The sequence below is a fragment of the Pan troglodytes genome, chromosome 19 (genome assembly GCF_028858775.2).
Source record: "Pan troglodytes isolate AG18354 chromosome 19, NHGRI_mPanTro3-v2.0_pri, whole genome shotgun sequence".
NCBI lineage: Eukaryota > Metazoa > Chordata > Mammalia > Primates > Hominidae > Pan > Pan troglodytes.
In genome coordinates, this window is record NC_072417.2 from 95,253,121 (window position 1) to 95,271,061 (window position 17,941).

The 17,941-nt window shown below is 62.3% G+C and overlaps 3 protein-coding genes across 18 annotated transcripts; 1 reads left to right on the plus strand and 2 right to left on the minus strand.

The window, feature by feature from the left end:
• Nucleotides 1-1,516: 1,516 nt before the first annotated feature.
• NPB (neuropeptide B) lies at nt 1,517-2,507 on the plus strand. Its single transcript, XM_016930943.4, has 2 exons — nt 1,517-2,129; nt 2,222-2,507. The coding sequence occupies exons 1-2, from the start codon at nt 1,614-1,616 to the stop codon at nt 2,348-2,350; spliced, it is 645 nt and encodes a 214-aa protein (XP_016786432.2). The 5' UTR covers nt 1,517-1,613; the 3' UTR covers nt 2,351-2,507.
• A 1,343-nt stretch (nt 2,508-3,850) lies between these two features.
• On the minus strand, nt 3,851-11,169 carry PCYT2 (phosphate cytidylyltransferase 2, ethanolamine). Of its 14 annotated transcripts, none has more exons than XR_010152723.1 (14): nt 10,972-11,148; nt 9,219-9,307; nt 8,581-8,742; nt 8,273-8,339; nt 7,478-7,562; nt 7,259-7,303; nt 6,715-6,959; nt 6,462-6,600; nt 6,166-6,248; nt 5,802-5,879; nt 5,372-5,437; nt 5,084-5,149; nt 4,768-4,856; nt 3,851-4,546 (listed from the first exon to the last, which is right to left on the minus strand). XR_010152723.1 is itself a non-coding variant. In XM_016930561.4 (14 exons), exons 1-14 carry the CDS (start codon nt 11,058-11,060, stop codon nt 4,435-4,437), a joined length of 1,224 nt encoding a protein of 407 aa, XP_016786050.1. In that variant the 5' UTR covers nt 11,061-11,148; the 3' UTR covers nt 3,851-4,434. The 14 variants fall into 14 exon arrangements, 12 of the variants coding, with proteins under 12 accessions (XP_016786050.1, XP_063654122.1, XP_016786052.1 ...); XM_016930561.4 differs by having other exon boundaries at nt 6,906-6,959; XM_063798052.1 differs by lacking the exon at nt 10,972-11,148 and adding an exon at nt 10,622-10,911 and having other exon boundaries at nt 6,906-6,959.
• A 457-nt stretch (nt 11,170-11,626) lies between these two features.
• Nucleotides 11,627-17,895, minus strand: SIRT7 (sirtuin 7). 3 transcript variants are annotated; one of them, XR_675553.5, is made up of 11 exons: nt 17,732-17,895; nt 17,523-17,660; nt 17,308-17,412; nt 15,299-15,369; nt 15,128-15,200; nt 14,292-14,390; nt 13,982-14,218; nt 13,775-13,855; nt 13,462-13,568; nt 12,895-12,981; nt 11,627-12,299 (listed from the first exon to the last, which is right to left on the minus strand). XR_675553.5 is itself a non-coding variant. In XM_511750.8 (10 exons), exons 1-10 carry the CDS (start codon nt 17,885-17,887, stop codon nt 12,101-12,103), a joined length of 1,266 nt encoding a protein of 421 aa, XP_511750.3. In that variant the 5' UTR covers nt 17,888-17,889; the 3' UTR covers nt 11,627-12,100. The 3 variants fall into 3 exon arrangements, 2 of the variants coding, with proteins under 2 accessions (XP_511750.3, XP_009431805.1); XM_511750.8 differs by lacking the exon at nt 12,895-12,981 and having other exon boundaries at nt 17,732-17,889; XM_009433530.5 differs by lacking the exons at nt 12,895-12,981; nt 14,292-14,390 and having other exon boundaries at nt 17,732-17,891.
• Nucleotides 17,896-17,941: the final 46 nt, after the last annotated feature.

Sequence of the window (17,941 nt, forward strand, 5' to 3'; positions counted from 1 at the left end):
GCAGGATCAGACGGTAGAGCCTGGGGCGTGCTCTTCAGGCATGCTCTTGCCTGCTGGATTGCCGGCGGCGGCCCTGGGACCCTCCCTCAGACTGGCTCTGAGGGACCCTGGCTGTGCAAAGCTGGCGGCCACTGCTTGTGGCGCCTCCAGACTGAAGGCCATCTCTGAGTGGGCGTCCATTGTTCTCACTGGGACTGTCTGCAGCGGGGCTGGGCTTCCCACAGTGTAGGGATCAGTGTCCTGACACTGGGAAGTGTGTCCACACGTCTGAGGCTTCCCTTCCTAGGGAAAGGTGGCCCTGGGAGGCTCCTTTGTGTGCCTCTGCTCCCCACAATCGTGGTGGGAAGGGGCCGCTGGGGGAGTGGCAGCCCCGGCGTCTCAGGCTGCTTCTGGACAGAGCACAGGCTGTGTCTCCAGTAACCTAGGGAGCCCTTGGCATTCATGGGGCCAGTGACCCGTGCCCAGTATCTCTTGACCCTTCCTCACAGCAACCTGAGGAGTAGACCAGGCCTCACCTGAAATCTGTGTCAGGGTTCTCTAGAGAGACAGGACTCTATATGAAGAGTATATATGAAGAGTTTATTGGGAGTATTGACTCACGTGATCACAAGGTGAAGTCCCACAATAAGCCATGTGCAAGGTGAGGAGCAAGGAAGCCAGTCTGAGTCCCAAAACAAAAGTAGAGAAGCCGACAGTGCAGCCTTCATCCTGTGGCCAAAGGCTGCAGAGCCCCTGGCAAGTCACTGGTGTAGGTCCGAGAGTCCAAAAGCTGAAGAACCTGGAGGCCGACGTGCGAGGGCAGGAAGCATCCAGCATGGGAGAAAGATGGAGGCCAGATTCAGCCAGTCTAGTCTTTCCACGTTCCTCTGCCTGCTTGTATCCTGGCTGTGCTGGCAGCGGATTAGGTGGTGCCCACCTGGATTGAGGGTGGGTCTGCGTCTCCCGGCCCACTGACTCAAATGGGAATCTCCTCTGGCAACACCCTCACAGACACACCCAGTGACAATACTTTGCATCCTTCAATCCAGTCAAGCTGACACTCAGCATTCACCATCACACCTGGGAAGCATGGAACCCAGAAACAAGTGCCAGGGCACCAGTGCCAGTGCCTGTCCTGGGAAGATACCCAAGAGAAGACATGACCAGGACCTTGGGGGAGCATGAAATGGTGAGGGCACAGTGAGCTTGAAGGCTGATGTCACCTGTCAGGAGAGCGGCTGGCAGTCCTGCCTGGTGCCCCCCAAGGGGCAGAGCTGGCAGAGAGGGGCCTCCAATCGAAGGCCAGGAGTCGTGGAGCTCCAGTGCCTTGGTGTGGCTGGCCTTGCCCCCCTCCCAGAGGACCCCGCCAGTAACAGCCCTGCTGGTGGAACCTTCCCCAGTGGGCATGAAAGAAATGAGGGCCCCACAAGCCACATGGACTCTGACGCCTGGAGCCAAGAATACCCCTTAGGGTGGTAGAAACCGCCCCCGGGGCACTGTGCAGTGTGGCTGGCTCTCCAGCATTAGGAGTACTGGGGACTGCCTGGGGGACGACTCCTAGGGCTGGGCGCCCGTGGGCCCTCCCCTGCTGCCACTGAGGCCCACGCAAGCCGGGCCTGAACGGCGCGAGCGGCATGGGTGGGGAGCTTGAGGGGGCGTTGGGCTCCCACCAAGCGCCAGATCCTTGCGCGCCTCCAGCGCTCGCCCGCGCGGCTGGTTCCTTTGGGATGCGGAGGTGCGACGGCTCCTCCGCGCGCGCCCGCCCGCTGCACCCCCAGCCCGCCCGCCGCCCCTCCCGGCCCTCCGCAGCCTCGGCCCGCCCTCGCCGCAGATATAAGGCGGCCCAGGCGGTGGCTGCTCCGAGCCCCGACGCCGCCGCCCACCAGTCAGCCGGCGTCCCCATGGCCCGGTCCGCGACACTGGCGGCCGCCGCCCTGGCGCTGTGCCTGCTGCTGGCGCCGCCTGGCCTCGCGTGGTACAAGCCGGCGGCGGGGCACAGCTCCTACTCAGTGGGCCGCGCCGCGGGGCTGCTGTCCGGCTTCCGCAGGTCCCCGTACGCGCGGCGCTCCCAGCCCTACAGAGGGGCGGAACCCCCGGGCGGGGCCGGCGCCTCCCCGGAGCTGCAACTGCACCCCAGGCTGCGGAGCCTCGTGAGTCCGGCGTGCCGGGGGTTGATGGGGGGCGGCGGCAGGACGTGGGTGGGGGGGCGGCGGCCCCTCAGCCTTTGCTTGCCTGCCCCCAGGCTGTGTGCGTCCAGGACGTCGCCCCAAACCTGCAGAGGTGCGAGCGGCTCCCCGACGGCCGCGGGACCTACCAGTGCAAGGCGGACGTCTTCCTGTCCCTGCGCGCAGCCGACTGCCTCGCCGCCTGAGCCCGGACCTCTCCTGGCACCGCTGGGGGCCCCCCGCCCCCACCGTCCCACTCGGTGACCCCAGGCCCCTCCGGCGCGGGATGGCGCCCCAGGTCTCCCCTACTCCGCTCACCCCGCAGTTAATGGCAAACGAATAAATAAATGAGGCGGCCTCGGAGTGAGGGGTGCTGGAGGACTGGCAGCCAGGCCACGAGGGGAACGGGACCTGGAAATCCCCAAGCCTGGGTATGAGAAGGCAGCCGAGTGTGCGGCGGCAGGGCAAGGTTGGCCTGGGCCGCCCAGAGGTCTTCAGACCCAGGGGCGAAGCTGGCCACGACCCAGCCCCGCGGTGAAGCCGCGCCTAGCCTTGGTGCTCCCTGGGGGAAGTGCAGGGCCACCACTGGCCCGGTTCCCAGTGTCCTCCCCCAGCCCTTCGCTTCCCAACTCGAGAGCCAAATCTGTGAGGGCGTGGGCTGGAGCCCCTGGCTGCCTTCCTCTTGCCCCCATCCCTTCTGGCCAGGCCAAGTCCGAGGGTGCAGGGGCAAGGAGGAGAGTTGGGGGCCTGAGCCCTGGCTCCAGAGGCCCAGAGCATGCCTCCCCAGAGCTGAAGGTGGGAGATGGGTAGGTTCTCCCTCCGCTGTTGGGTGTGACTCCGGAACTGGCTTGGGCTCTGGCCTCCAATGCTGCTAAGGGGCCAGGCCCACCTCCGGGCCCAGGCAGCAGCACTGCAGGGCCTTTCTACCCTCCCCAAGCCTGGGGCCCAGGCAGCCCCTGTCCAGCACCAATCTGTCTATGGGGAACTGGCTGGTCCCTCTGCTCAGGGGACCCCGCAGTCCAGGGTTCTGAGTGGGAGCATTGGCACCACCCCACTCCTGAAAGCGGGGGCCTGGCAGGATGAGGATGGCCTGTGCCCCCCACACCTTGGCCCCTGGCTCGGAGAGCAGGGTGAGAGGCTGCCTTCCTGGGCTGTGGAGAGCCTCGCGTGCACCTCGCCTCCAGCTCCTGTGCTGGGTCGTGAGGTCGACCTCACAACAGCAGAGGACAGGCCCATGGGGTGCCACATGGGCCAGGTGCTGTAGGGCAGAGGCCATTCTGGAGAGGAATGTGGGGCTGAAAAAAGTACTGATCATAAGCCTCATTTTGAATGCGGCGAGACCAGGCAATCTATGGCCTCCCTAGACACCTCCCGGAGGCTGCAGTAAGAACCTCTTCGGCCTCTGGGCTGCTCCAGGCGGGCCCTGACAGGGGTGTGGGAGACAGAGATCCCATGGCCCCTGGAGGGGCCAAGGGGCAAGGAGCCTCAGCTCTGGCTCTCTTCCTTATTCTAGCATCGCCTGCTACAGGGGGTGGCCCCAGGCTTTGGAGGGCTGGAGGCCTGGGTTTCACTCACTGCCAGGCTGCCCGCTGCACTCCCGGCTGCTGGGTGCATGGTGGGGGCAGGGCCAAGAGGGTCTCCTTGCTGAGTGGTTCCCTGGTCCTTCCCAGCAGGGCTGGGAGCCCCACACAGCGCTGCCACCAGGCTTTATTCGGTTGTACCAAAGAGATTTACGTCAGCCATGTACAAACAGAACAGAGTCCATAAGGAGAGTGGCAAAGCTGCCGGGAAGGAAGGCAAGCGTGTTTTCCTGGAGCCAGGCGCTGGGTGGCAGGACACCGTGTTGGGGGGTGCCCAGTGGGAGGTGGTGTGGTCTACACCCAGAGAACTAAAGAGGTGACCGCAGTCACTGCTCCCTAAAGCCCTCTGCTCTGCACCTCCTGCCACAGCTGGGTGGGCAGTCAGTGTGGTCTCTGTCCAGGTGGTGGGGGCATCCGGGGAGCAGGTGGGGGCGCACGCAGGAGCGGTGCGTTTCAGGCTGCAGGTGCCATCTGCCCGTCTCACTTCCGGCCTCTCCACTGTGCTGGACACCCTCTCTGAGCAGCTTTGCTGGAAAGAGCGGAGAGCCTGCTGCAAACCAGGCACCTTGTAGGCAGGCAAGGAGGCAGAGTCCTCAGCAGCCCTTCCAGAGCCAGGCCAGTTAGAGAGGGCGGCCCTGCAGAGTCCTATGTCCAAACGCAGAAGGCGCAGAAGCAGAGCAGGGGGAGGGCCGGCCGGGGCCTCTGCCGAGTTAGAAGTCGCCATCGCGCTCCCCCAGGGGCTGTGCCGCCTGCTGCCTGGCAGCCTCCAGGAAGGCCAGCTCCTTGGCTTCCTTCTTCTGGTTTCGCGCCTCATACTCCAACCTGGGAGGGCAGGGTAAGTCTAGCGGAGAGCGCCCATGAGGCGGCTCCGAGGGGGAGGGCAGGGTGAGTCTAGCGGAGAGCGCCCATGGGGCGGCTCCGAGGGGGAGGGCAGGGTGAGTCTAGCGGAGAGCGCCCATGGGGCGCCTCCGAGGGGGAGGGCAGGGTGAGTCTAGCGGAGAGCGCCCATGGGGCGGCTCCGAGGTGCCCCCACCCAGCTGCACCTGTTGGTGATGATCCGCTGGACGATGAGGTCTGTGGTGAGGTTGCTGCCACTGTCAATCTGACGGAAGATGCCCCTTCTCTTGGGCTCCTGGGGGTCCAGAGAGGAGGAGCGGGATGAAGGTCCCTGCTGACCTCCCCAAGACCCATCTGATGCCCTGCCCCAGAGGGAGACCAGCGCCCAGGGTCCCGTGGGAGTGGTGCAGTCGGAGCAGCTGCGGCCACCATGCCCGTTTCCCAGGCAGGCACAGTGAGACATTAAATGGCTGGGAGTGCCAATGGCAACCCCTGTGCCCAGCAAGGGCCAGCATGACCCACCTGGTATGGGTCGGAGCCATCCCTGTCAGGGATAATTTCTGTCTTGCCGTGACACACCAGGTCCACCTGGAGAAGGAGTGGGGTCAGGAGCCCTCCCCGGGGAGGCAGCGGCCGTCGCCACCCACAGCCCAGCACAGGCCCCGGGGGTTGGGAGAGCTGACCCTGCCCTTTCCTCAGCCCAGGTACCTCCTGGGCCCCGCCTAGGAGCCCACAGCCAGCCTGCATTCCCAGCCCATGCAGGAACAGAGGTGAACAGAGGGAACGAGGTGAGCCCATGCAGAGCCTCACCTTGAAGTGACTTAGGAGCTCTGCTGTGACCGCGTACGGGGCTCCAATCACCACTTCTGACACGTACTGTGGGGACAGTGGGGGCAGAAAGACTTGCTCGGTCCCTGCTACTGGTAAGCCAGGGCCACAGGGTGGTGAGAGACGGCTCAGACATGGGGCGGGGCTGCCAGTGAGTAGCAGGGATGGGCTGGGCAGGCTGGGGACCCCTGGGGCTCCTCCATGAGACAAGAAGGAACAGCATCTGGAGACCTGACCACCCCTCCTCATGCCTCAACAAACAGGTATGGGCAGGTGCCACAGAACTCGGGGTGCTGGGTGCAGCTCTGCCAGTGACCCAAGCCCCCCTGCCCTGGCTCAGGGAGGCCCTTAGTAGGGGGGATGTTGTGGGAATGTCTCCCCATCCTTGGGCTGGCTCCTGGCCCCCACTCACCCGGCAGGCCAGCACGCTCAGGGTCCGCTCATGCAGATTCATGATGGGGTAGTTCTTCCCCTTGTAGTGATTGACCTCCTGTGGCCAGAGTGAGGCTAGCTCAGCCCGGAGACTTTTTGGGGGGACAGGGTGTGCCCCTCCCGGCTGTCCCTCATGGGAAGAAGTTGGGGAGGTTGCTCGCCCTTGTGGGGATGCCCCAGACAGGACAGCCCTGGACCCCAGAAGCCTACGATCACCCCCCAGGGTCTCCTCTGACTTCACCTGGGGCCCCTTCCCAGAGACCACCTGCACCTAACACCAACCCTTAGGGCCCCTCGAGGGCCCATCAGCTGCCCAGGGGCCCAGGGAGCAAGAAGGCAGTGACCTGGTCAAAGTGTAAGCCTGCGATGATGTAGGGCCTCTCTGCCAGCCTGTGCACCTTCTCCAGGAAGTCCACATGCCCGATGTCTGTGCCCAGGTTAAGAAGCAGTCGGGATGGGGATGACAGGGAGCAGCTCCCTGACAGCTCATGCCCAAGGGCCTCCCCGCCATCCTCCCTGCTGACAGCTGCTCCCCTGCAAACCAGCCAGCCCAGTCTGGGGGCCCCAAGGAGTCAAGTGAGGCCCCCAGGTCCCACCCCATGTGGCACATGTCGGGGAGCAGCAGAGGTCCAGAGGATACGGAACAGGTCGAAGGCACCAGCCACATAGATGACTGTCTCCCCTGGCTGGGGCTCCTTCCCAGAAGCAAACTGGATGATCTTCTGAGATGTCTGCAGGAACTGGGATACCCCGGTCCAGGGGTTCCGCCCACCAGGGCACTGCAAGCCAAGAGAGGGAGCAGGTTGGCGGGGGAGGCCTCCCAGGTGCTGCCCTCACCAGGTCACCAAACCCTCAGCTGTCACCTGCCAGCAATCCCATTTCCAGCCAGTCACCTCGGGCAGGGGACACACTGCCAGGCCAGGTGGCAGGTGGGACTGTGGCGCCACCCCACAACCACAGCAGGCACGGCAGCAGACACCACTTCAGCCCAGCCAGCAACCACCAGGAGGAGGCAAGGAGCCCTGCGGCAGGTGCACACAGCCCTTGGGAGGGACCTGGCACCCTGAGACCACTGTCTGGTCACCTGGGAGCAGCCTTCTGAGGAAAGTATGTCCCCGGCGGGTATCGGGTGAGGGGGCTACAATGGGAGAGAGGGCCAGGCCACTTGGTTAGAGGCCACCTGTCCACAGGCAAATCCTTGCTCCTCCTCCAAGCAGTGGCTGCCGTGACCGGCCAGCCGGTGCCACCACCCGCCTGCCCTCCCTCCCAGCATCCACCAGTCAGCCAAACCTGGCAGTCAGTGCCTGGTCAGTGCCAGGGACAGAGGGAGGAGGGTGAGGCTCTGGGCTGGCCTTTCCCCAAGGGATGGCCGGGACAGGTGGCCGGGGGAGCCCCCTGCAGCTGCGTGCTCAGCTCTCCCTGCACAGCCGCACTCACCTTGCCAAAACTGTCTGCATACTCCCGGTACTCAGAGGACATCTCCTGCACAGAAGGTCAGAGCAGGGCTGAGGGGCCTGCCCTCCAGGCGTGGCCACCCCAGGACCGGCTGGGGATGGGGAGCAGTGGGCAGGAGGACCCTGAGAGGGCAGGGAGGTGCCCCTCCTTTCCCCTGGAGACCTCGACCCAGGGGCCTCGGGGATTCCGCCGCCGACTCACCTGGCTGCTGTGATGGGCTTTGGTTACCAGCAGCATGCGGCCCACGAGGTCTGTGGTGGACACCCCTTGCGTGCGCTTGCATTCTCTGGGGGACACAGTGGGAGTGGGGTCTCATCCTGGGACACTCGCAAGGCTCTGCCTCCTGCTACCACCACTAGGGACACTAGCAGCCCTGCTGTGGCAGAACCCACGGCTGCCCCAAAGACTGAGGGTCCCCTCCCTGTGCAAGGCCATAACAGAAAACCTGGGTTGGGAACGTGGGGAAGGCCTCCACGCTTTTATTGACTGAAGGGAGTGGCAGGAGCACGGAAAAGGACCCTCGCTGGGGCCCAGGTGTGCAATGCCAGGGAGAGGATGGGCACTGGGGTAGCAGCTCTGCTTCCTGCCTCCCTCACACCCACGTCCTGCCCGCTGAGCATCTGCAGCCGAGTGAATTCTCAGCTGCAGCATCTCGTGCGGGAGCCACTGGCCTCATGTCCCTGACGTCTGGTAATTCAGATACAGTGCCAGCTCCCCAGCAGTGCCAGCCACGTCCCCCGAGCTCAACAGCTGCCACCTCACAAAGCTGTGCCTTTGGAGCCCTGGGGCCATGGGTCTGCAGCACCAAATGGCAAGGGCCTCCAGGCCACCCCACAATGGCACCTCCATCCCTCGAGTTCCCAGTCCTGGGCGTGAGGAACATGGCCCAGGGCCTGGACGCTCCCCTCACGGGCTCCCGGTAAATAGCAAAGCACGAGCCAGGAGGGAGCCCCGTGTCCAGCTCCCTGGATGGCCGGGCCCGCGGTGGAGACTCACCTGTACCTCCCAGCCTGCTTTACTTCCTCATAGGTGTCCCGGCCATCTACAGTCAGGGTGATGTCATCTAAGCAGTGACACACAAGGACAAAGATCCTTAACCCAAAGCCACCAGAACCTTCAGAGCCCAGGACCCTCTCGGCCCCTGGCCTGCCCTAGTGTCCACGTGCCCATTTCTAGGTGGGGGCCCGGAAATGTCTCAGATCCTCGAAGGGCGGAGGCCCCCTGTTCCCGGATGTCCCACCAGCAGATCTGATCCTGAGCCACCTGATGTCCCCAGGCCCCCAGGTCCCAGCCCCGCCACTCACTGCCGTGAACACAGAAGTCACAGTTGTATTTGTCCAGGGTCTCTAGTGTAGTGACGTAGGGAGCCGCTGGCACCACCTCGTCCACCCATTTGATGGCCTGCACCATCTTGTATCTCTCCTCCTGAGTGAACACCGGGGGCCCCTTGTGCTTGGCGATCTCCTCTAGGAAAAGGACAACGGGGAGACTGGGGACCCCAGCCCACCCGGCCCCTCGAGTAGGAGGCCCCTTCCCAGCACCCAGCTGTAGCCACACAAGAGGGCCGGTGGGGGCAGGCTGTCTCTCTACCCTGGCCCTTAGCCCACTAGTGCTGGCCAACTGGGTGGCTCTCTTCCCTGCGAGGGTCTCAGGCAAAGGCAGAGATTCCTTCTGACGAGCAGGTGCTCAGCCCCTGAAGGCTTGGGAGCCTCGCTGGCAGTGGTGGGGAGCAGGTGCCCCTTCTCTTTAGCTGGGACAGGAAATGCAAGATGGGAAAGGCATTAGGCCATCCTCAGCTGGGGCTGGGCTGGGTGAGCCTACAGTGCCCTCCCCTACAGCTGTGCCCTGGCAAGGTGGCCCCAGGCCTGCAGGCTTTCAGTCAACAGTCGCAACCCACAGGAGGGCTGGGGGGCCGCGGGTGGGCGAGGCCATCTGTGCTTACCATCGGTGTGCACGCCTACGATGAGGTAGTCACCCATGGCCCGTGCCTGGCGCAGCTGGTTGGAGTGGCCGTAATGCACCATGTCATAGCTGTGGAGACAGAGAGAGTGGGTGGTCCCTGTGCCAAGGGTGGGGACCAGGTGTCCCTGTGGGTTAGGGGCAGAGCTTTGCTCCTCTGAGGACTCCTTAGGAAGCGCTCTGAGAAGCTGCTGCTGGGAGCCCTGGGACTGGGATTCGGAGGATGTAGGTGCTCAGCTCTCCACCCCACTGGCTCCTGGGCCTGACGGTGGGACCCCTGTGCCAGATCTAGAAAGGGTGGCAGGGGCAGAGATGTCAAGGCCTGGCTGGGGCTAGAGGACTGGTGGGTGCAGGACAGACTGGAGCCCACTGAAAGCTGCAGGGCCACGTGTCCTATCCCCTCACCAAATATCAACTGCCCTGGGCAGTCACTTTAAAATAAGCCAATGTTAACTCTTGGGGTAGGGTTGGATCCTAGACTACCTTGAGACAAGCAAACAGTCCCTGGGGCTAACCCAAAACAAATCCAACCACAAAATAAAACCCTGGGAATCACTGGCCCTGAAAATCCTGTTTCTCCTCCCTTATGGCCTCGAGCTCAGCAGGCTTAACGCTAAGGGTGAACAGCCACTGCCTTGCCACCTGGTTCGAGAGTTTTCATTCACAAATCTGGGTCTGCTAACACGTGAACTCTCAAGCCCAAAGCTACACAGCCCTGCCACCAACTGGGCCTCGCTGCCCTGGCTTCTTCGCCACTTCCTTACAGCAGCTGCCCATCCCCTCAAGTGGACAAAGCTGTCCCTGCCTCTCCAGGGAGAGGTGTGACCCTGGCAGCCCACACAGTGCACAGAGTTGCTCCACTGCACACCACTGCTTCCTCCCAGCACCCCTGCCACAGTGCACAGAGCCCGGCAGACATGCTGGGTAAAATCTGGCGGGCCCATGTACCCACTGGACAGGCTGGAGGGGAGGAGGGGGCAGAGGCTGGGCCAGGGGAGCACAGTCTGGAATGGGGCTGGGGCCTGGTCAGGGCAAGGTCAAAGTCCACTGACACAAAGCCACATTCCTTTTCCCAGAGGTGACTCGGACACAGAGGACAAGGCCCTGCTTGCTCTCCTGGGAAGGGCTAATCAGATAGAGGCGCTTGCTTCCTGGATTCCATCCGGCAGGCACGTGAAAGGGTCAGAGGTAGCAAATTATCAGTAACGGTCATCTTCCTTTCACTTGTTGACAACCCGAAACTTTTCTTAAAACAATGCCCTCTGACTGGCCAGGGAAGACCGATCGCATTCTAGCCCGGCGGAGGAGGACCCGGGAGCCCGCGGGCTTCACTGCGGGTCCCGGACAGGCAGGTCGCACCCGATGCCCACCTACAGGGACGCTCACCCGGAGGCCAGGGGAACCCCTGGACCGGAGCCGGGCAAGCTGGTTGCTGGTGGTTACGGAGAAGCAGGGAGGCCGTGGCTCCAGATCTCAGTGCGGTGGCTGCACCGGAGAGGTCGGCGTGACCGGGCGGGGCCTCCGCCAGAGGTAGAGGGGGTCGCCCACGGCAGGGCGCGGAGCCTCTGCAGCCCGACCCTCCCGGCGGGCGAGCCCCGCAGCCTGCCAGCCCCGGCCCATGCCGGACGAGGACGCCACCCAGAACGCGGGCCCGGTCCCCGGGCAACGGCTGGCGCGGCGCCCCGGAAGGAAGCCGGCCCCGGAGCCCCCGCGGCCCGCCCCGGCCCCGCGCTCACCAGCCATCGCACCACACCCTCACGGCGCGCCTGCCCCCCGGGCCCGGCTGCTCTGCGCCGCCTGCAGCCCCGCGCCCGTTCCGGATCATGGCCCCGCAGCGGCGGCGCGGACAGCCCGGCAGCTCCCGGCGACTCCGAGCGCCGCCGCCCGCCCCGCCAGGCGCACGCTCAGCGGCCGTCACGCGGGCCTCACCCGCTGCGCACGGCCAATGGCGTGCGCCGCTCGGCCCGAGCCCCGCCCCCGCCCCGCCTCCCGCCCGAGCCCCACCCCCCGAAGGCCGCGCCCCACCGCACCTCCGCGCACGGCCAATGGCGTGAGCCCCTGACAGAGTCCCGCCCCCTCCAAACGCACAGCCAATGGCGTGTGCCGCGCTGCCCGAGCCCCGCCCCCCGACCCACACCTGGCCTCTCCGCACCTCCCACACCTGGCGCTGGGCTGGCGGGGCAGTGCGGCGAGGGGACCGTCCCACCGCCGCCACCTCCGGGAACCTCCACGGGGCGCTGTCCCAACCATGGGAGTTTTTTTTCTTATTTTTTGGCACAATAATCTACAGTTGTCCCCTGTCCAACCAAGGGAGTTTTAAGCCAGGACCGAGCTGCCAGGCGGCAGACCTGAGCCCGGGGAGCCCGCGCCGACCACTCGGGGACACCGGAAGCCAGTGCAGAAACGTTTAATAGAAATAAAAAGGTCTGCATAGAGCCGAGGCTCGGAGCCACCCCTCTGCCGCACATCCAGTACAGAGAGGATTCTATAAAGTTCACACTTTTTCGTTAAGTAGTAGTAGAAATACGGTGAGGCCCTGAGACTGGCCTGGTGAGCGAGGAAAGGCCGCTGGGCGCTTCCACTCTGCAGGCCGGGGCTGAAATAACCCGAGTTCCGTTCTCACAGAAAGGTGCGGCTGCCACCTCTTGACACAGAGGCCGGATGGGCAGGTGTCCTCGATGGCCAGGCCGTATCAGGGTACAACCGCAGCAGTGCAAGGGGCTTTTCTCAAGGACAAATGGCTAAAAATGTCACGGTGAAAATGTCATCCCCAAAGAGTTCTCCCTAGACCCGTGGGGGCAACCCAGCCTTCACCGTGACACTGGCCATCTGCAAAGTGCCAACTGTTCTTCATCGAGCACCTGGTTACGTCACTTTCTTCCTTTTTGTGCGTTTTGTGCAGCCCCTGCCAAACCAGCCCCCTAGGATGGGGGCTGAGCTAAGCGGTGCACCCCGGTCCCCAGGCGGGGCCTCCTCTCTGCTTCTGCACAGCGACTTCCGACTGTGGCTGCCTTCTTCACCAGCACGCAGGGGAGTCGCCAGTGAGAAAATGGGATCCTGCCACCTGCCAAAAAGGGAAAGCGGCATCAGGCGGGCCTGGGAGCCTCTCGCAGTCACACCCGCCCCAGCTCGGGAAAGCTGTCTGCGGTCCCTGCCTTCCCATCCCCTTCCCTCCCGTGTCAACTGCGGCGGGGCTCTGGTTGGCGGCAGCTTCATTGTTACCAAGCTGCAGAACGGATGCGGGAGAGGTCACCTCTTAGGTGGTGACTCAAAGGTCAGCACCCACACTAGCTTGGTCTCCTCAAAACTCCGTGTCCTTGTCCACCACTGAGCGGCGTGCACACACAGGGTGGGGCAGCAGTGGCCCCAGGGCTGCCTCCGTCTCCAGGGATGAGTCACTAGCAACTCTGGGCCCCACCTTCCACTTGTACCGCCGGGGCAGGTGGACCAGACCCTCTCCCCCTTCCCAGCTGACTAGGGAGGCGTGGCCTACAGACGACCCCGTGAAGAAAGCATGTGTCTGACGGAGATGCAGAACCACAGATCATAACTTAAGATACAGATACGCACTGATAAGGAAAATGAGCTAAGTTAATGTAAAAAAAAAAAAATACAGTACACGATAGCCCACATCACAGAACACCACACACATAACATACAAGAAGTGCCAGGCCCAGAAGGTGAAGGGATCCTTAATTTCTTGAACCCTTTGATTAAAAGAAGTTATTGATTTCCCCTATAAGACCCTGAAAATTCACAGAGAAAGAGAGTGTAAACTTTTTACTCAATACATACACCAAGTCTAAATTATCACAAATTCTGTATTAAGGCACAGTTTGTTTAAGCTTTCCCAAAGTACGCCAACTCCCAAAACCAAGCACACAGATTCTGTCTGACCAGAGCTGCCGAGTGCTCGTCCCCTCCAGATGCTTCCCACCAGGCATCTCGGAGAGCTCCACGGGGAGGCCTGGAGCAGGAGCACGCGGGCAGAATCCCTCTCCCCGCGGGGATTATGTGTGCCACATCAGCCAGGGCAGGAGTGGCACACGCAGGGTCTCCGCCAACCACCGAGGTCAGGCCCTCTGGAGACCACCACGCTTCAGTCATGCCTCAGACACCACTGCAAACACCTCAGAGCTTCCTCCACACTCAGCTCACGAGAGAAGACAGACAAGGCCCAGCACACAGAGGTGCGGGGAAGCAGGCTGCTGCAGCGGCTCACTCACCTGCTATAGGCGGGGATCTCCAAGCCCAGCTCGGCCATGAGGAGCCGCATGACGTCATCACACTTCCCATGTAGCTTCAGGGCAGCCCAGTCATCCTTCGGGGTCCACTGAGGACAGGGAAAGCTGAGTGAGAGTAACAGCAGCCCAACCCTTCCCGGTGGCCTGTCAGCCTCGGCCCCTACGGGCTCAGTCGGTGCTCCCTGAGCACCCACGGGGGCCCTATCAGACCGCTCTGGTGCATGGGTGTGGGGTGTCTCTGGCTGTGCATTCTAAGACCCAGATCTAAGGACGTGGCTCTCAGCACCCGAGTTACCTGCAGGTTCACGATGTAAAGCTTCGGCCGCCGGCTAGGGGGCTTGGTCATGCACCAGAGGCGTGGGTACTTCTTTAGAACCTGTGGAAGCAGACAGACAGACACCGCACACACACAAGGGACAAGTCTGTAGAGTGCTGGGCCGCAGAGCTGGACACCCTCGGGCGGGTGGGGGCTCGGTTCACTCATTGTGTCATCGGCACGTACCTTCAGGCTGGACCCTAGACACAAGATGGTGTCTGCTCTGCTGGCAGCCTCGGTCGCCGCTTCCCAGTTCAGAGGCTGCCCCAACGTCCCCCTCTCCCCAAAGTGCACAATAGTGTCCCGCAGCTGGGTCCCACACTTGTGGCAGGTCCGGCCTGTCTGGTGTCTGTGGAGGGCGGTGCGCTCCGTCACATCGAACACCCGCACGTACTCCCTGTTGGGAACGCAGGAGGTACAGACCTAGAGGCAAGAGGGCACAGTGAGTGGGACCCGCCTGCCCATGGAGACCCCGGGTCCCTGCAGGACTGCTCACTTCAATGTACATGTTCCCGTGGAGCTCGGAGATGGCCGTGCGTGGCAGCCCACTCCTCAGGTGGAGCCCGTCACAGTTCTGAGACACCACATGCTGCACCTGGAAGGCAGAACGGGTGGCAAGGGGAGGGACGGCTGCCAGTGGTGGTGGGGAGGTCAGTACCCGGCCACAGCGAGGCTGTTCTGAGCCCCGCCGATGGCTCCCAAAACCAGGGGCAGCTCCGACCCCCCAGAGAGCCTTAGAAAGTAAAACACACAACAGGTCCAACCACCAGGAGTCAAGAGGGCCTGTGGTGGGGAGGGGCTGTCCTTCCTCCAGCCCTGATGCACCTGGAGTGGCTGGGAGGGCAAGAGGTTGCACCGTCCCGGCAAGGTTGGGAAGTGGCTCGGGGTTTGGCAAGGGCCACTCTGCCCCAGATCCATGCTCTCTTGGGTCATGACATTTCAGGTCCCTGGGGACCTAGGCAGATCAACCGCTACACCCCATTGGTTGAGGGTGTTCAGCAGAAGGTCCCCAGAGATGTCCTATAAGCCTCCCCTGTGACTAGGATGGCTTCTGAGGTCCACAGAAAAATGCAAGGGAATCACAAAGGGGAAAGGCCACCAGCAGCTCTGAGGCTGAGGCTGGCTGCGGATGGGATGGTTCAGAGGGGGAGCTCCCCTTCTGTCCTAGAGAGTCAAGCACAGGAGGATCAAACCCGGGGCCTAACCCGCTTGGTGGGTGCTCATCATGGGAGTCAACTGGCAGACAGAGGGAGGGTGCAGTTAGTTGCCCACTGGGCACCAAGGTGCTCTGCCTGGTCCCTGGCAAGTGAACCAGCCACCCAGGGCTCTTACCAGCTTCTGCTCATGCAGACGGGTGATGCTCATGTGGGTGAGGGTTGGCTCGGCCTCGCTCAGGTCGGCAGCACTGCCAGGCAGAAAGGAAGGCAAGGTGAGGAGAGCTGGAGCTCAGGCCTGTGCTGCCGCTGCCCAGCCTATGTGGGAGGCCGTGCCTGGCCCGCTTACCTAACGCTTCTCCCTTTCTGAAGCAGTGTCCACACTCCATTAGGGCCCCGGTAGTCTGGGATAGACGCTGCCTGCATGTCGAGAAAAAAGGTAAGCCAAGTCAAAAGGCACCACTGTAGGTACTGGCAGAATTCCCAGAAACGGAAAGCCATTGTCACTCCTGCCGCATTCCGGGCTGGCCTGCATGTTGGCCTCTATTCATTCCACAGGCTGACCTGCCTGAGCCCATATGGAGTGTACCCCAATTCGGCTCCTCCCTTCTACCTGGACTTCCGTTTCCTGCCTGGCCTGGCTCATCCTTCCAGGCTGCACGCAGCCCTGCCTGCCTCCGGAAGCCTCTCTGGCACCGAGCACAAAGCTGGGCTCTGTGGCACATGTGTCCTCCACACTGCAGGGGAAGACTAGTCATGTTCCTAAGTGCCCCCAGGGCCGAGCCCACAGCTCACACATTTAGCAAATGGTGAATCCCTAGGTGGGTCCAGGTGACTGTCCATTCTCATGTCCCAGTGCTGACTATTCCCGCTCCACCTTAACAAAGGCAGAACAACTTCTCCAGATGAGATGAGCATCTAACTTCCCAGGTTTTCAATCCTGTGAAACAAACTGAGGCCCACAGAGGGCACACAAGATATGCCAGGATCAAGGTGTCTTGTGTTCCCTTTTGGGGACTCCCGACTCCTGCTTAAACTCAGAAAAATGCACCACCCCCCGGGCAGTAGTTCCGACAGTCATATTCAAGACGGGAACCTCAAACACTCCGATGAAATCCACTAGCTGCATGTGCTTTTAGTTGCCATTGGAAGTTCCATAACAGGTCACGTGACTGTTACATAATTACATGACTGGACTTTTTTTTTTTTTTTTTTTTTTTTTTGAGAGACGGAGTTTAGCTCTTTCACCCAGGCTGGAGTGCAGTGGCATGATCTCGGCTCACTGCAACCTCCGCCTTCCAGTTTCAAGTGATTCTCCTGCCTCAGCCTCTCGAGTAGCTGGGATTGCAGGTGCCCGCCACCATGCCCGACTAATTTTTGTATTTTTAGTAGAGACAGGGTTTCACCGTGTTGGCCAGGCTGTTCTTGAACTACTGACCTCATGATCCGCCCACCTCGGCCTCCCAAAGTGCTAGGATTATAGGCATGAGCCACCGCGCCCAGCATGACTGGACTTTTACATGTGACTTGTGGAGGGAGGAGACTAAACCCCAGGGCTCCGGGTATTTGAGTCAGTAGTGAACTCCCTTTTTGCATTCTTGCTGCTGAGCCTCTGCTGTTCTTTGCTTGGAGTGCCTCATTCCAACCTTCTGTAAATCTCACCCATCCTTCAAGGCCCAATCAAGGCCACCTCCCACAAAAAGCCAACGCAGGTGGGTTTCCCAACTCCAAGAGCGCAGAGTGTGTGTCTGCGTTTGCTCTAGCGACCCAGCACAGCCAGCTTTACAGTATGGTTATTTGTTCACATGCCTGATCCTTGTCACCTAAAAGCTTCCTGAGAACAGAAATCACCTGGGTTCAGATCTGCTAGGCCGACGCGTGCCCAACACCCCACACACACCCATCAGATTAGATGGACGAGGTGCCAGCTACACTTTCAAAGCTAGTGATGTCCCACAGCCCAGGATAACTTGTCAGTGAAACTTCTCAAAACACAATGCAATTCTCTCCTTCACCTGGTGTATTCTGGCTCTTACTGTGTCACTTTCTACTTATCTTCCCTCGACATGGACAGAACAGAGTGGAAAATCAGGACAACTTTGGGCTTAGCTCTGTCCACATAACCTGGGGGTGCCTGCGAGCAGTCGGCTACTACACCCCATTCGTATCTCTACTCCTTGTTTTTTTTAACTGGCTGTAACACAGAGGCCAAGCGTTTAAAAAGCGTTTACCTTAGGTAAGTTTTGGTCATTTCGTTTCTTTAAGAGAAAAAACCTTAGAGCTGCTTTAAACGCGAGTTTTTCGCGATTACTGGAGCTCATACTCCGTCCTGGGGTACGCCTCCGCCTCCCTCCCTACCGTGCTGATTCCCGCGCCTGTGTAGACGACCAAGTATTTGGCGTTCCGGACGGCGCTGGCCAGCTCCTGGACCTTCCCCCGCAGCTCCTCCGGGTCGTCGCACACCTGCCAAGACGCCAGGGTGGTCACCGCCCCGGGCCGCCCCACCCGGGACCGCCCGTCGCCCCAGCTGCTCCCGAAACCGGGGGCGCCCGCGCGCCGCGCGCGGAACTCGCCTCCTCCTGCCGCCGCTTCAGGCCCTCGCGCCGCCGGCTCCGGCCCTGCAGCTCCGTTACCAGGTCCGCGCTCTCGGCCAGCAGCCGGCCCTCCTCGGCGCTGCGCTCCGCCGCCGCCTTCCTCAGGATGCGCGACACCTGCGGGCAGGCGGACGGTGAGCGGCGGCGCGGGCCGGGCATGGCCGGGCCGGGGAGCGGCGGCGGCGTACCTGGCGGAGGCGCTCCCTCTGCTGCTCCTCCCGCAACCTCCGGACCCGCTCCGCCGCTTTGCGCTCGGACCGGCTCAGACCCCCGGCTGCCATCGCTCCCCTGGAGACCTGCTCTTCCGCTTCCGCCTCACACGGCAGGCCGCGCTCAGGGCGCATGCGCAGGAGGGGCCCCGCCCCCACCCACCCCTTCCGGCTCCGCCCGCCGCGTCG